Below are 12,796 nucleotides of genomic sequence, written 5' to 3'. Positions count from 1 at the left end.
AACGTCCATCGCGGGTGGCAAATAAAGAAAGTATTCAGAATAGTTCAACTTGGGCCAGAGGCTAAGTGTTTGAAATATGTGAATGCCTTAGGCTGAAACCTGAAACTTAAATGAAATAGACATTCCACTCTTTCACGACGTTGTAACTTTTAGACCGTTGATTCATGACCAAAAGTCGGGGTACCAACTAAAGATATTTCTCCACACATATCCGTATAGCCACGACCCCAATTGATCATCGGTGACCATTAATCTAATTTATGGCCTTCACAATTAATCGACAGGTCCAATCATCAGATATTTGTGTCCAAATATAGATCTCCCATTTGGACACTTATCCCATATCTTAGATTGAACCATATAACTCCCAGCGAGTCCCATTGGTTGGAAACAACCCCCTCAAGGGTTAGTATGATGAATAAAGGGCCATTGGGGCCATTTGTGCAACATCTGGCACTATAAATGTCATTTTATTTCACAGCCCCTCTCCTCATACGAATTTGTCTTTGTCAAAGGAGAAAAAGAGAGAGACAAAGATAGAGAAGAAGAGTAAGAGTAGGAGTTGAGAGGTTTTGGTGCTTCCCTTCGTTGATTTCCTCCAATCAAAGCCCTAGCCTCGATCGTTTTCCTTCGCCAAATCCACTCTACTCGCGATTGGGAGGTAAGAAATAAATCTCACTTTCTAAGTTAGGTTTTTCTAGGATGAATTGCATGAATCTCACATAGTTCTTAGTGTTTGTATAAGAATTTGTGATTTTCCTCAAATCCCTAATCCTAAGAGTGCTTTGAGTCTAGCGAATCATTATAAAGGTGTGGATCATTATGCCAAGGTTTCCATTTATAGACCTTTGAGGGTCTCAGTTAATGATTTCTTGTGGTAAATGATTTGTAAATAGCTAGTATGTTCATATTTTGTATTTGATTGTAATATGAGTCATTGGTTGTCTATGTATGATCACATGTTTGATAAAATGCCTAAGTAATTAAATGTGTTATTCTAATGATGCTCACATGTTTGATTGAACTCTAGATTGAATGCGTTGATTTGTTGATGCCCACGTGTTTGATTAAATGCTCCAATGAATGTATTATTCTATTGAGGCTCACATGTTTGATGAAATATCTAAGTGTTTGCGTTGTTGAATTTATGATTCTTATGAAACATTGTAATGATAGTATGATAAGTTACTAGGTCTATAGTGATATTAGAATTGATTATGATGTTAGGTCAGTTGGTAAATTGCCCAAACCAAGGGGTGGCCCAAGTTAGGTTGGCCACCTTAGGCTTTTTCGATCGACCCGAGTTGAATACAAATGACCGATAATAGTTGGACTACATGGGATGCTTGCACCCAATGCGAGTTGCACCAGGATTCTCCCCAATCAATCAAATTAGTCCACTAGTCGACTGATCATGTATGTTCACAATGTATGACAATACCAAATTGAATCTAGGATACCCGTTCCCAATGGATGATCCATTTATAACAGTTAGTGCAATACGATCCCCCTAAGACTCATGAGCCGGGCATGGTGGTATGGAACACCATGTCCAAGGTGTCAGCCTATGCTGGAGTGATGAGCCCTGAGTGAGCACTAATAGAGGTAATAGACCATTATTCGAATGACCCCCATCAAATTACCCAGTCGATGGTTGCATGAAAGAATACCATTCGAATGACTTGAGCATGAATGAAATTGGGTAACGAGCCCTTTCCTTTATGGTGGTTTGATTTTGTGTGACAAGCCAGCACCTCAGAACTGAGTGATCAAATTCGGTGTTTGGGTGACAACTCATACCGAGTTGATCCTCATACATTTAGGTATCATCTCATACCTCTGAAATTGTTGATTGGTGAGATAAATGAGTGATACCTAAATTTAGATCAAGGAAAACTGGTAAGGAGCTTTTACATGCGGCAACGAGACACATGATCCAGATAAGGACTCGTTATATAACGTCGGTATCCTAGCTTCGTCAATATGCTAGATGCATTAAACTTAATAATTACTCGGCTAATATGATCATTCATTGCATCGCATTAGTTTAGAATGTGACGAAACAGGCATTGAAGTTGCATTTTGAGGAAGTGTTGTCATTTACGAACCACGTGGTCGGAGTCACATGTTGAGGGAGTGTCGAATGATGATAGCATGCATCATGTCATATCTTCATATGTGCATTAAAAGTATTTAGAAAATGTTTGATTTCTTGTTTTATCATTACCTGCATTGATTGGGTTGATAACATGTGTAACTTAAAACTAATGGAACCACTGAGTTAGCTAATCACTCATATCTAGGATGGTATTTTAAAATACCAACCAGACGTATCATTGATGCAGGTACTTGTGAGACCTCAGACATGTAGGCTTATATCAAGTTGTGTTAATGCCATTATGTTTTGGAGAATTAGGCGTAAACTGAAAGCTTTACACTTTAACCGTCTTGAGCATGTATATTGTAGATTGTGGCTTATATAATCTTATTTTGGGTGATCATCACTATTGGAATTGTACTTTTGACTCTTAGCCCTATGTTTCTAAATATTTTGTTATCTTTACCTCGCTTTGGATCCATTAAGTGAATTACGTTACTCTGATTATTTGTGTATGAAATGAATTTGAATTTGAATAAGGACACATGTGCATTTTATTAAGTTAACTCCTGAAAACTCGAGACCGAAGTCTTTGTACTACAAACAAATACCCAAAACACTGGAACAGAAGGGGAGCTCATGACAAAGCACCGATCACACCCAAAGTCAAGCAGAAAATGAGGATATGACAGCAATCTCAATGTTAAAATGAAGTTGAGCAACTGGTCCAAGATGATGCAATTTACCAAGGTTGGTTATAAGGCGACGATGACACCCCGAGGCAGTGCAAACAGAGAAACATAGGCTTGTGCTAATTTGGATCTAATTTGGATACACATCAGGGCTATTCTAGTTAGTGGGGTGAATTGATATTTTAATCCATTCCGTTTGACCTAACATGAGTCCATTTCAGTTTAATCTCTAGTTTGAATGTGGAAATTGGACTTTCCCCATTTCCTCCACATTTGGAATTATAATCATTTGAGTGCATCCAAATCTATTCTATCTTAACCTTCCATACGTGATATTTTAGGTTAAGTTGAGTTGAACTCATTGCCGAAAGCATCCTCATTCAGCAAGTTAGGTTTGGATAGATCTAATCTAGCCAAATTTTTTAGTTTCAACAAGTTGAAGAGGAGAGTTTGGGCCGAGTCGAATCAAGTTTATCTCGAGAAGTGATTTAATCCCTAAACCCTATCTTGTTGGAATTCAATTGGGACTAATCTAGACCATAGATAAACTGCCTTATTTTTGCATTAAAACCTAAGTAATTCAAACTCTAAGCTATGATCCTAACCATAGGTAGTTTGTAGAATGTTGATTTAACTATGCAATTTCATGATTCATGGTAGGGTTCGACTCTAAGAGCGCACGCATGCTTTCTAATAACCTAATAAGTGATTCGACTTATAAGATGATGATCATTCCCCTAGGGCTTTCCACTTTCATATTAGCTTAAGTAATAGTTTTCCTCTTAATTTTAACTAATAGTTGATATCTATATTTCATGATTACTTGTGTTATATATTTTCAAATTATATGCGTAACATCTATCTGGTACTTTTATGTGATACATGAATACCTTCTCATACTTTTAGATTGTCTAAGAACTTGAATTGATACATCAATTGGTGGAAAACTCTACTTATACATGTATATTCAGATTGGGATATAACTCGATTGATTGTGATTATAATGCATTCTCGATCTAATGGCCTTTTTTAGTAGGGGACTAAATGGATTTCTATTGTGAACTTACCATCTGATGGATTGTTTGTGGCTTTTGTGGATAATTCTTTTTTTATCGCATTTTTTGATGGACTAATTATCACCCAATGATTTATTTATCATATTTACATCGTTCATCCATTTGGTGACATCATTTTAGACCTTTATCTCAAAAATGAGTAATATCCAAGGATCAAGTGGACCACACCAATGAAGGAAGTGGGGACAATGTCGTAGAGCTCACTGTAATATTTACTTTCAATCCAATCTGTTCATAATTCATACGGACATGGATGAAGAGAAAAAAACAAATATAATCTTGATCTAAAATTTTTGTCATCTTAAAAGAGGTTGGTAGACGTTCAATCCCCCGAAGCTTTTTATACTTCAGACCACTCGATTTTTGGATCTGTTTTATTTTTCGGCTCAATCGCTACGGAGACCTCAACAAGTAGACGGAGAGTCTTCCGTAGTAAGGTGAGCTCCTCGAATCTTCACTTGGAAGCGGATGGGCTGGGGTACTGCGCACCAACAATATGGCTGGTCTACGGACGTCACCAAAGTTTTGTGGGTCCCGTCACGAAGTATGTGTTATATCCCAACCGTCATTTCATTTGTCTAGCTTATCCTAAGGCTTGAATCAAAAAATAATACAGTTCCAAAGATCAAGTAGACCACACTGTAAAAATCTGTGGGGGATTAAACGTCTACCATTGAAACCCTTTCGGGGGCCACGGAAGTTTTGGATCGATATGATATTTGTTTTTCCTCTTCATCCTCGTCTTTGCAACCTTATGAACAGATTGGACGGAAAATAAACACGATGGTGGGCCCTACGAATGTTTTAACGGTGAGAATCATTGTCTCCACTGCTATTTCTGGTGTGGTCCACTTAAGCATTGGATATGAATCAATTTTGGTATCATGCTCTAAAACAATCCCACAAAATGGATGAACGGTGTGAATATAATAAATACATCATTTTGAGGCCCATGTAACTTTGATCTCCTAAGAACCCTTGGTACAATTCCAAGCTCGAGGAGCTGCATCGCATCTCTTCGCACGATATCTACCCACACTAACCATATCGCTGGTGTGCGGTACACCAGCCAATTCCCCAATGCTTTTTACCGACGTACCCTGTCCATTTAATTTTTTAGACCATAATATGACACCCCCCCCCCCCCCCCCAAAAAAAAAAAAAGGCAAATCTAAATCTCAAGTTGAGCATAAAGGCATCCAAACCATTTATACGGTAATTCTCAGTGGGATGAAGTGAAATCACAAAAGACTTAACCTGATGCCACGTGAATGTTTCAACAGTAGTCATTGAATCCCCACTATTTCCTCTCGTATGGCCCACTTGAGTTTTAGATTTGCCTAATTTTTGGACTCATTTCCTGTCCTTGTCTCACAAAACCGATGGACGGGATGGATTTATCCCAAACATCACAGTGGGGAACACACAACATCCCAACATTGGAACTTCGTGCGATAGTATAGCCTACGATGTGGTGATCCATACCTTCGGTATCTTGTTCTCGCCTTAGATGCACTCTCACAAGTTTCCTTGGATAGGACAATATCAGCTTTTCGATTTTTTTACCCAGATAATAACAATTAAGAAATAAAAGCAGACCATGGCCCACTTGAGAGTGAAAGATACCTAATATTGCTTGCTGAGATGTTACAAATGCCAGCTTCTTTATTTGTACAAGTTTCGTGGAGTGCACTTTATTTCTCTCTAAACATTTCTCGGTCCAATTAACATTTATCACCCTTTCGCATACGATAACTAGCAACGTGGATTGTGAATTACCCTACTGGGATGTAGCGACATCGCAGGATTTAGTTGGCCCATAAACCTTTATTACTTCGAGTGTGCTTTACTTGTGGGGGCTAATCAAATCCTAACACGTCATGTCAATAGTCTCTTGTTACATATTAGTAAGGATAGTACTCTATTTGCACCCAATAACTAGATGGGATTATCTACAGCATCTTCAGAAAAAGTACATGGTAGCAGATACCTTGGTGAAATCTACCACTGACCAACTACCATCTCTTGTTTATCTTGTATATAATATTCATTATGAATGACAGTTGACTCTATTGCCAAATAATAATAAAGGGAGTGGATCACCTAACCATGCATATAAGTAAATAAGCAAGATAGAAAACGAAAAACTCTTTTTAGTGTTAGAAGATTTCTTTCTTATCGATTCTTTCTTATTATTCTCTGTCAAGAATCATTATACAATTTGATGAAGACGTATGAAACATCGCGGCAATTGCCATCAAAGAAAGAACGAAAATAATCACAATCTCTAGCAATCACAACCTTAAAGGATGAAATTTTGAAAGAAAGAAAAGAAAAGAAAAGAACAAAAAATAATATATCAAAAACCAAAATGAAAATTGTGAATGACTAGGGACTGTGATTTTCGCATTGGCGACGGCTCTGCTACGTCGTTTGTGATATGATGCGCGTGTAAAGGAATTCGTTCCATATGTCTGGTAGGCCTGGGAGACACCAATGGATGCAATCAGCGAAGTTGGCGGGGTCCGCCTTCTGCTTATCGTCGAGCATCTTGCCCTGGCGGATGGTGTAGACGGATGTGTGCGCGTCCTTGCGGTACTCAGAGAGTGTGGTGATGTTGAGGAAGTGGACCGGGACCTTCATCGACTGGGTCACATTGGCCGCCACGACGAAGACCCGCCGGTCCGTGCCCACCTCCAACCGAGACGACATGTTCAGCACCGGAGTGGTCTCCAATGCACACTTGATGCCGTTTGGATTGTTCCAATCCAGACTCCTACAGTGATAATGGCTCATGTTTAGTGTGCTACATTTAGGTTCATCAGTAAGTAAGAGGTGTGCACCAATGATATGGGTATCACTACTACTGTAATGAGCTCGAGGTTATATTAGCAGAAGAACAAAAAATAATATATCAAAAACCAAAATGAAAATTGTGAATGACTAGGGACTGTGATTTTCGCATTGGCGACGGCTCTGCTACGTCGTTTGTGATATGATGCGCGTGTAAAGGAATTCGTTCCATATGTCTGGTAGGCCTGGGAGACACCAATGGATGCAATCAGCGAAGTTGGCGGGGTCCGCCTTCTGCTTATCGTCGAGCATCTTGCCCTGGCGGATGGTGTAGACGGATGTGTGCGCGTCCTTGCGGTACTCAGAGAGTGTGGTGATGTTGAGGAAGTGGACCGGGACCTTCATCGACTGGGTCACATTGGCCGCCACGACGAAGACCCGCCGGTCCGTGCCCACCTCCAACCGAGACGACATGTTCAGCACCGGAGTGGTCTCCAATGCACACTTGATGCCGTTTGGATTGTTCCAATCCAGACTCCTACAGTGACAATGGCTCATGTTTAGTGTGCTACATTTAGGTTCATCAGTAAGTAAGAGTTGTGCACCAATGATATGGGTATCACTACTACTGTAATGAGCTCGAGGTTATATTAGCAGAAGTGGGGCCCACATGGTGTATTTATCACATCCAACCCGGTCATCGGATGCGCAACCTCGGGTTAGCTCCAGGGCATGCAAATCAGCTTGACCCAAAAGTCAAGTGGGCCACAACACAGGGAACAAAGTGCGAGAGGACTCTCACCCTTGATTCTCACCAGGGCCACACCTGAGTTGCAGGTATATATATATATATATATATATATATATATATATATATATATATAGACACACACACACACTCTCTGGCAGAGTGTGATATGCGAGCAGCTAAAAATCACTTAGAAATTGCATTAGTGGTCCCATTATATTAGTCTACCTTTAACAAACAAGTGTACAAGAATCAAGGGTTAGGATTGATCAAATAATCAAATTATAGGACTATTATTTAGCAACAGTAGGACCCACAGTTTATTTAGTTTGGTTTTGAGTTAATGTATGCCACGTGTATAATCTTTTTAAATAAATAAAAGAATGCTATAGCTCGAAATCACCGCATGTATGTAAACAACAAACACGTGTGAGAGATTGGAGCTGCCTGTAGTCATTCTCCACCTGGGTGGATGCCACTTGTCAAAAATAGACTAGTTAGGTGGATCACAGGTGTACAGAATAAATGAACGGTTAAGCAAGCGTGTTTTTTTAATCTGCTAAAGGTGCGTTTGGTTGCACCAGATATCATGATATTTTGCACTTTAATCATGAAATATCATGACATTTCACGATAACTGGTGCAACCAAACGCACACTAAAATAGGTTGACCCATGATCCAAATTCAACATGCACTCGTAGCCAAACCGATCATAAGATCAGCCATTTTCGAGACATGGAATCTACAGCCAAGGAGTGGGTTGAGGGCGGCTCTAATCTCTCGCACGTGTCCATCACCTCTACGTGTGAGGAGAGTGCAGTCATCATTCAAAGCAAGAAAGCACGTCGTATTGAAATGATGGGTGTGGGGACTACTACTTTGATTGGATGTTTAAAGAGATGAATGTCGCACAAAAGATGGAGCGGATTAGGTGCGGCCCCGGCCTCACCAAAGACGGTGCGGCCTTAACGTGGGGCCCACCTTGATCTACGTATTCTATATCCATTCCGTCCATCCGTTTTAAAAAATTATTTTAGAGTGTGATCCCAAAATAAAGAGGATCCAAATCTCAAGGGAACCATGCTATAGAAAAGGCAGTGATTGAATGTCCTACCATTAAAAATTTCCTAGGCCCATTATAATATTTTGATAATGTTTATTTTTCATTCAACCTGTTGATAAGATCACATGAATCTAGATGAAGGAAGGAAGAAAGAAAGACAAATAAATATCAGCTTCATCCAAACCTTTTATGGCCCATAAATAGTCAGTCACCACTGTTTCATATGTTATGGTCCACTTGGGAATTAGATTTGCTTCCTTTTTAGGATCATGAAATAAAATATTCTGAAAAAACGGATGAACGGCGAAGATATAGAATAAATACATCAACGTGGCTCCCACTGCATGGATTGCACCATCTTGGGTGAGGCCGGGGCCTCACCTAATCCGCTCCCTATAAAAGATGGAGGTGGGGTGGCCATTGATTTTTATTAAAGTTTGTTTTACCAAAAGCCGGATGGGTGTAACCACTCCCACTAAATCCTCAGTCTAAGCAACTTCAACAACCCTTTGATCTTCGGTCAGGTGGGTCCCACATGTGGGGACTTGGGACTGCTGCTTCTTACATTGGTAGGCCCCACTAATTTTCTTTCATTTTCTGTGATTTTTTATAATTTTGAAAGTGGGGGGAGGCGTAAAATCCATGCAAAGTGCCACTGAAGCAAACGAGTGGGTGATCCACCATAAAGAAGTTCTATTTTTAGTCGGTGGTTTGGATCTGATTTCATATTGTCCATCAGAAATGCTCATATGATCTTAGAGCACTATAAGTTATAGTGCTCCTCCTTTCATAGGTTCACTTGGACAGTCCAACCGATCAATCTGAACCGTTCATTAAGTCCAAAAATAGCACTGATCAGATGATCAATTCATGCTTGAATTGGCATTTTTGTCTTAGCCATCATTTTTTCCAAGCCTTGGATGGGATGGCTAGCTTGATCAAATTGTTGACTTGGGCTATTTTGTTTAAATGATATTGACCGTCCATAATAAAATCCATTGATCAGATGGTTAGTATTGATCAAAACATGTGATGTATGCAAGGTACCCCGTGAAAAAATGGGTTGGACCTAATGAACAGTTTGGATCAATGAAGTGGACTGTGTAAGTATCCCAATGCAGCTAGGAGCACTATAACTTATGGTGCTATGAGAGGAGTGGAGCGTATCTCGTTGTCTATTATCATTAATGCGTGGTATTGGTTTCCTCGAGGAATTCGTGTTTTATCCTTCTTTTTTCTAATTTGTGGCTGAGAAAGCAATGAAAACATGGGCCAAACAGGGGAACGGTGGAAAATGATTTAAATATTAAAAAAAAAAAATTCAAGAATAAGAGCATTTTAGATATTACTAGACAATTAGAAATGGTACGTATGATATCATGGAAATTCATGGATATAACAAACTTAAAAAAGGATGCAAATAAAGGGTTAGACTCATATTATAATTAGTTCACCACCATTTAAAAGTGGCATAGTTGTACGGAATCCAGACGGTCCAATTATGGATGGACAATGACCAAAAAGTTAATACGTGAAGATGATGATAGGCCGCACTTGGAATTTTTGACCACTCACTATTTTAGCTTTAACCATCCAATTTGATAGCAATCAATTCAGTGGTTAGGATTTCTTAATCAACGTGATTTCACGATTCATCTACAGTGTGTTAAACAATTTTGACGGATAAGTGCCCACATTTTAATTAGGACCACCTTTTTCAAAATGGTATCCTATCATAAAAAGAAGTTGATATAGAAATATAAAGAAATTATTTGAAAAAATTAAGTCTAATGAGGGATTAGTTAATTTACTTGATATGGAGAGGAGATGCGCTGATGAAGAAGGTCATTGTATGGTTTGGATTGATATTTCGGTCTACCCATTTAGCCCATGTCCTTAGAACTCTATTATATGCAATGGGCCGCTCGATCTCATCGTAATCCGTCGCCCCATCATCAAACGATCCACGCCTTTTCTCAACCAAAAAATTAAAAAAATTGAAAACATTAGCACTATAATAAAATTAAAATGACAATTGATAATCAAAAGCTCTTTTATACTTACAACACTTTCATCTTGGGAGTGTTCATCCACCATATGTAAGTATTAAAGATCAAGAAATCTACTCCCTTCCAATTCTTGCCATGCTTCTTGATCGACTCCGGCATGATAATCCGATCGAGAATGCTATGCATCGTTGGATCATCGGAGTTGGATTCGACGAGAAATGGGGCCCAGTAAAACTCCACAGTAGCATTATATTCCTTCACATGTACAAGAAAAAATGGTAAAATTGTCCAATTTTCACTATTCAATGATAGAGTGTAAATGGGCTAAAATTCTTTTCATTATTCAATGGTGGGCCATGATCATAAGTGTTTTAACGGTCATGATGAAAAGAATTTTATCTCATTTTGCAATGCATCATTTGAGATTCTGGGCTAGTTTTCTCACCTCAACTCGGAAGACAGAAAGAGAGCCGTTCTTGTTCAAGCTCTTCTTGCCAGGAGGGACGACGGATTGCACGAGACAGACCATCGACTCCCATTGATTCCGGTTCAAAGAATCTCCAACGAACATCAGCCGCTTGTTTCTGAGCTTCTTCAGCAACAACCTTGCATTGAACCTTAACAAAGAAAGAGAAAAAAAAAACCCTAATTATTCAAACTCGAATGCAAGAAAGAACAATTCATAGTTAGATTTTAGATTTCTTACTTAGGCAACGAACAGTCACGAGGTTGCCATTTCCAGTACTGATAGAGAGAGTCTTTCCGACCGTTACGAATGCAAGTAACTTGAGCTGTGAGGAACTCACAATCATCCTCTTTGTAGATAGGGTGAGATACATTGTCAAAAACCCAATCTCCTGTAAAGAGATCACAATCTTTCGGTGGTATTTCGATGTTGGTTTCATCCACATCATCATCTTCATCATCATCATGGGTTTCTTCGATAACGTCTTTAAAGATAGGATGTTGGATTTCCTGATCTTCGCCTTCTTTCACAACCATTACTGTACGCTCTGAAAGTTCTTGGGTTTCTTTTGTTTCGTCTTGGGTTCTTGAATCTGCGAGGATTGGGTTGTTTTCTTGAATGTCGTTTGTGTTGGAGGTGTGTTGTTGTCGGCTGTCTGGAGGAGGATTGTTGGGGCGAGTTGCGAATGGGAATTCGGCCATGGATTTGACGTCTTCGTTGTACATGAAGCCGGCGAAGAGGAATATGGAGAAGACGACGACGAAGATGGAGAGGTTGTTGTTCTTACGCGAGGCGGTGCCGGTGCCGGTGGTGTGCTTCATGGCAACAGATTCTAAGGTGGGGAGAGATGATTTACGACGTGGGGGCTGCATTGAGAGAAGCATACAGAAGTTTGGAAGGGAAAGGGGGATTGTAGAGGAAAATTACAAGTTTGGAAGGGAAAGGGGGATTGTAGAGGAAAATTATAAGGGTTAGGTTCATGTGTTTGGTGGGGGGAGGTTTTCTTGAGAGAGAGAGAGAGAGAGAGAGAGAGAGAGAGAGAGAGAGAGAGAGATGGTTACCTTTTCTTTATCCAATCTGCTGTAACTACTTCGCCAATCTAGATGTTGAAGAAACAGAGAGAGAGAGAGAGAGAGAGAGAGAGAGAGAGAGAGAGTAGAAGGTAAGCTTTCTCTAAATGGGACCGGAATCCTCCGTAAGTCCAGTTGTACTCAGCAGGTACAACACCCAAGCTTTGTGGGGTCCACCGTGTTTGGGTGTACATCGAGTACGCCCATCAGGTGAGTCTCTCAACCTTTGGTTGTGGGAATTCAGTCATCTAAATCTACAGCTCCATTAGGTGGACCACAAGGTTTGGAACAGTGAAGTCGGGATGCTGACCATACTTTTACGTGGGAGGCCTATTAGGGACCGGATTAGGTGCAGCCCTTAACGTGGGGCCCTTATTGTGGGCTACATTGATGTATTTATTCTATATCCACGCCGTCCATCCGTTTTTCCAGATCATTTTAGGGTATTATCCCAAAAATGAAGTACCCAAGCCTCAGGTGGACCCTGATATAAGGAAACAGTGATGATTGAATGTCCCATCATTAAAAACTTCCGGCCTACCGTAATGTTTATTTTCCATCCAACCTCATGATAAGATCATACAGAACCTGGATGAAATAAAAAAATAAATATCAGTTTGATCCAAAACTTTTGTGGCTCATTAATGGTCAATCACCACTGTTTACTATGGTATGGTCCACCGTAGAATTAGATCTGGTTCATTTCTGGGCTGATATTCTAAAATGATATGGTAAAACGGATGGACGGCATGGATATAGAATATATACATTAAGGTAGGC

The 12,796-nt window shown here is 39.8% G+C and overlaps 1 protein-coding gene across 2 annotated transcripts; it reads right to left on the bottom strand.

Moving 5' to 3' along the window:
- Window positions 1-6,763: 6,763 nt before the first annotated feature.
- On the bottom strand, window positions 6,764-12,083 carry LOC131223619 (xylan O-acetyltransferase 1). 2 transcript variants are annotated; one of them, XM_058219068.1, is made up of 6 exons: window positions 12,008-12,083; window positions 11,187-11,812; window positions 10,926-11,097; window positions 10,536-10,735; window positions 10,283-10,441; window positions 6,764-7,197 (listed from the first exon to the last, which is right to left on the bottom strand). In XM_058219068.1, exons 2-6 carry the CDS (start codon window positions 11,765-11,767, stop codon window positions 6,846-6,848), a joined length of 1,464 nt encoding a protein of 487 aa, XP_058075051.1. In that variant the 5' UTR covers window positions 11,768-11,812; window positions 12,008-12,083; the 3' UTR covers window positions 6,764-6,845. The 2 variants fall into 2 exon arrangements, with proteins under 2 accessions (XP_058075051.1, XP_058075050.1); XM_058219067.1 differs by lacking the exon at window positions 12,008-12,083 and having other exon boundaries at window positions 11,187-11,870.
- Between the last annotated feature and the right edge of the window lie 713 nt (window positions 12,084-12,796).

This window comes from Magnolia sinica, chromosome 13 (genome assembly GCF_029962835.1).
Source record: "Magnolia sinica isolate HGM2019 chromosome 13, MsV1, whole genome shotgun sequence".
Taxonomy (NCBI): Eukaryota; Viridiplantae; Streptophyta; class Magnoliopsida; order Magnoliales; family Magnoliaceae; genus Magnolia; species Magnolia sinica.
Note: the sequence above shows the minus strand (reverse complement) of the source record. Positions and strands in the feature narration are given on the sequence as shown.

Excerpts from the sequence above, each read along its gene's own strand:
- LOC131223619 (XM_058219067.1), bottom strand. The coding sequence starts at position 11,830 with ATGCTTCTCTCAATGCAGCCCCCACGTCGTAAATCATCTCTCCCCACC. Across the intron at positions 10,442-10,535 it reads ACTCCCAAGATGAAAGTGTT|GCGTGGATCGTTTGATGATG; the intron begins GTAAGTATAAAA and ends GGTTGAGAAAAG. Across the intron at positions 7,198-10,282 it reads GCATCTCCTCTCCATATCAA|GAGTCTGGATTGGAACAATC; the intron begins GTAAATTAACTA and ends TTGTCACTGTAG.